The sequence below is a fragment of the Hippopotamus amphibius genome, chromosome 11, assembly GCF_030028045.1.
Source record: "Hippopotamus amphibius kiboko isolate mHipAmp2 chromosome 11, mHipAmp2.hap2, whole genome shotgun sequence".
In the NCBI taxonomy this organism is placed as follows: Eukaryota; Metazoa; Chordata; class Mammalia; order Artiodactyla; family Hippopotamidae; genus Hippopotamus; species Hippopotamus amphibius.
This window is the reverse complement of record NC_080196.1, coordinates 110,416,487-110,419,933: the sequence shown is the minus strand read 5'-3', so window position 1 is coordinate 110,419,933 and position 3,447 is coordinate 110,416,487. Positions and strand designations below refer to the sequence as shown.

The 3,447-nt window shown below is 33.0% G+C and overlaps 1 protein-coding gene across 2 annotated transcripts; it reads left to right on the top strand.

The window, feature by feature from the left end:
- Positions 1-314: 314 nt before the first annotated feature.
- On the top strand, positions 315-1,046 carry LOC130831615 (chromobox protein homolog 3-like). Of its 2 annotated transcripts, XM_057699888.1 has the most exons (2): positions 315-548; positions 622-925. In XM_057699888.1, exons 1-2 carry the CDS (start codon positions 383-385, stop codon positions 789-791), a joined length of 336 nt encoding a protein of 111 aa, XP_057555871.1. In that variant the 5' UTR covers positions 315-382; the 3' UTR covers positions 792-925. The 2 variants fall into 2 exon arrangements, with proteins under 2 accessions (XP_057555871.1, XP_057555870.1); XM_057699887.1 differs by having other exon boundaries at positions 315-1,046.
- Positions 1,047-3,447: the final 2,401 nt, after the last annotated feature.

Genomic DNA, 3,447 nt, shown 5'->3' with positions numbered 1-3,447 from the left:
GGAAAGACGGGACCAACGTCTAATCATACGAAAGATTCAATTGCAAAGGGTGCCGTGTTTTCACTGCAGATTTATTGTTAAGTCCTGGAAAAGAAATGTCCCCAAACTGAAATCTCTGGGAAGCTTTCTTTCCATGACAAGTAGGATGGAGTTTGCAACACCAAAGTGGCCAAAATTTACCAGAATTGCTGAGGTTAGGAAATAGACATCTTCAATATTCATTTTTTGGCTGAATACATTGAATGGTGCTGCCTGTATATCGGAAGAGCAATTAATTATATGAGAACAGCTTTAAGAAAGCAGTTAGAGGAGACGCCGCAGACCCGGGACCCAGAGCAGCTCGGAAGCGGTGAATAATAGCTCTTCAAGTCTGCAATAAAAAATGGCCTCCAATAAAACTACATTGCAAAAAATGGGAAAGAAACAGAATGGGAAGAGTAAAAAAGTTGAAGAGGCAGAACCTGAAGACCTTGTAGTAGAAAAAGTACTGGACCGACGTGTAGTGAATGGGGAGGTGGAGTATTTCCCGAAGCGGAAGGGATTTACAGATGCAGACAATACTTGGGAACCTGAAGAAAATTTAGATTGTCCAGAGTTAATTGAAGCATTTCTTAATTCTCAAAAAGCTGGTAAAGAAAAAGATGGAACAAAAAGAAAATCTTTATCTGACGGTGAATCTGATGATAGCAAATCAAAGAAGAGAAGAGATGCTGCTGATAAACCAAGAGGTTTTGCCAGAGGTCTTGATCCAGAAAGAATCATTGGTGCCACAGACAGCAGTGGAGAATTGATGTTTCTCATGAAATGGAAGGATTCAGATGAGGCAGACTTGGTGCTGGCAAAGGAGGCAAATATGAAGTGTCCTCAAATTGTAATTGCTTTTTATGAAGAGAGACTAACTTGGCATTCTTGTCCAGAAGATGAAGCTCAATAATTGTTTGCGTTGCTTTTTATATATATTTATATATATGTAAAATCTGTGTCTTGGTTTTTTGATTTATTAGTGTGAAGAAATAACTACATTCTAATGAAAATCAAGTTTGATATGTTCTTTTGAAGTACTATTGGGGAAGTTGTTGGGGTTTTGTTTTGTTTTTTTTGCATCTGTAGCACTGGTTACTTTGAACAAATAAAAGCTTTCTGTAGTTGCTTCCTTTAGCAGAAAAGAACATTTGATACCACGGTATGTTATTTCCTCTGCATTAGAGAACAGCTTTTCTAAATGTTGGGGGAAGTCTCCATAGTCATTACTCAGTCAGAATGTAGAATTTGCATTTAACTCATATATGCCTAAGGACCATTCTGGGTTTTTTGAATGTGTATACATAAAATATATATGTAAATGGTTTGGGGTTTTTTGTTGTTTAAATACATTTACCAAAACAAAAACAGCTTTTCACAACCATGAATAAGTCCATGTTTCTGGGATTCCATCATTTTGAGCAGTATAAGAAATCACTTCAACTTAAAATGAAAAATTTAAGTCTTAACCTTTCAAATTAAATAATTTTGTAATTAAGTAGACAAATTAATGTAAACAATTTAAATTGGGTAATTTTTTTTAAAGCAGTCCTATCAGAATCTGCATTAATATCCACAGTCATATAAATGTACTTTTATATGCAAAACCCCTAAAAGGAAAATTTTATCACTATCAACAACCTCCCCACCCAAATGAAAAAACTAGCAAATATCTGATATGTTTTAATTAGCCAAGCAAGACTTAGTTAACCGGACATTTAAAGGTTCCTTTTGGTGAATCGTTTTACAAGAAGTTGAAATCCCTGTGCTATATTTACTGAAAGGCTGTGATACATGTAATGTCTCAGACTTGTTCATGGAAACCTAATCAGATGGTTAGAGATGTTGGCAATATAGGATCTGCAGGAATAAATGAGTAAACAAACTTTTCTAATCTAAACTTGATCTGCATGTTTTTCTCAAACTTTACCCCAACCCATTTCTTACGTGTACGCTCAGTCTTCTCAGTATTTGGGGTTACTGGTTCAGCAGAAGCCAGGAAAAACAATAACTTTGTAGTAATCGAAAGTTATTCAACTGTATATTGTTTACTTTATTGTAAATACTGGTGAACAGTGGTCAATAAATAGTTTTATATTCATTTAAAAAAAAAAAAGAAAGCACTTAGAAATTCTATTTCTTAGTACTTTAGTCATACCAAAAATCCGTCCCATATCACAGATTTATAATTTTCTAAAAAGATACTTTTTCACATTTTTCAGTGGGGTATTATGAGACACAGTAAATGTAAGATTTATTATTTTCCTTGAACTTGGAAGAAATTCCAAGGCATTGTTGCTGTTCTAAAAAATAACTTTCACTAAACTTGTTTTTGCTACATTCGTAACCTGTGCTTTGTCAACTTTAATTAATGCAATTGCTTAATTATCTGCTCTGTTGAAGTGGCAAAGTCTCAATATTGTATATTCACTTTTGGAAAATATATCCAATTTTCAGCATATTTTCTCCTGTTTGTTTTGTGAAAATTGAACCAAGACCCTCTGAAATGCAAAACTTCTTAGTTCTTATCCTCTTAATAGTCCTAGAGGGGTCCTTGTACACTACATCTATGTATTTTCCTTGTCAAATGTTATCTTTAAATGTGGTTATCATAAGAAAACCAGAGGAAATATCAAATCGCTTTATATTTTTATTATAACCTGGCTGTGAGTAAGGTCGTTTGTAAAACAGACTCTCCATAATACGGGTCAAAAATCAGACTTTGACACCTAAAATAACCGATTTCATTAAAGCAATGGCAAGAAACAAACTGAAATGTTCACTGTATATATTTTCTTTTCAAGATTTTATTAATGGGGTGTAATTAAATATAGGAATAGCAGAAAATGTTTCTCTAAATTTCATATTCATGACAAATTACATGTTAGTCGTAGAAAGGATTTCTGGAATTTGCTCCATCATTTACACCTTGCTGAACTTGTTTTATTTTATAAATTCTTCATTGAAAGTTCTATTATACATTTTAGTTGTCTGCCTACTGTCTTAAATAAAATGGAGTAACAAATATCTAAACAAGTTGTTTTCTTCAGAAGTTAATGTCCAATTTTAATACCAGTAATCCTTTATTCTTTAAAGTTAAATAAATATATGTCCTTTTTCATTTCTGTACACAAACCTGAAACTATCCATCTTCCTTTTAAAAGGATATTGTGTTTGTTCTAGATACTTTCATCAAGTCCTAAGGAATTCTATTTTCTGTTTATTAGATAGAGTATAGATATATTTGGAAAAAAATCAAGAAATAACTTTTAACCAGGTGAAAATTTTATCTCTAAAAGACAACAAGTCCTATGTGGTATATGTCACAGGTATGTCCCAAATATTAGTCACACAAGACCTAAAATGGAAGCTGAAATATGTCAACTTCCATCACTAGCATACCAGTCCTTGATAAGTGATTTTATC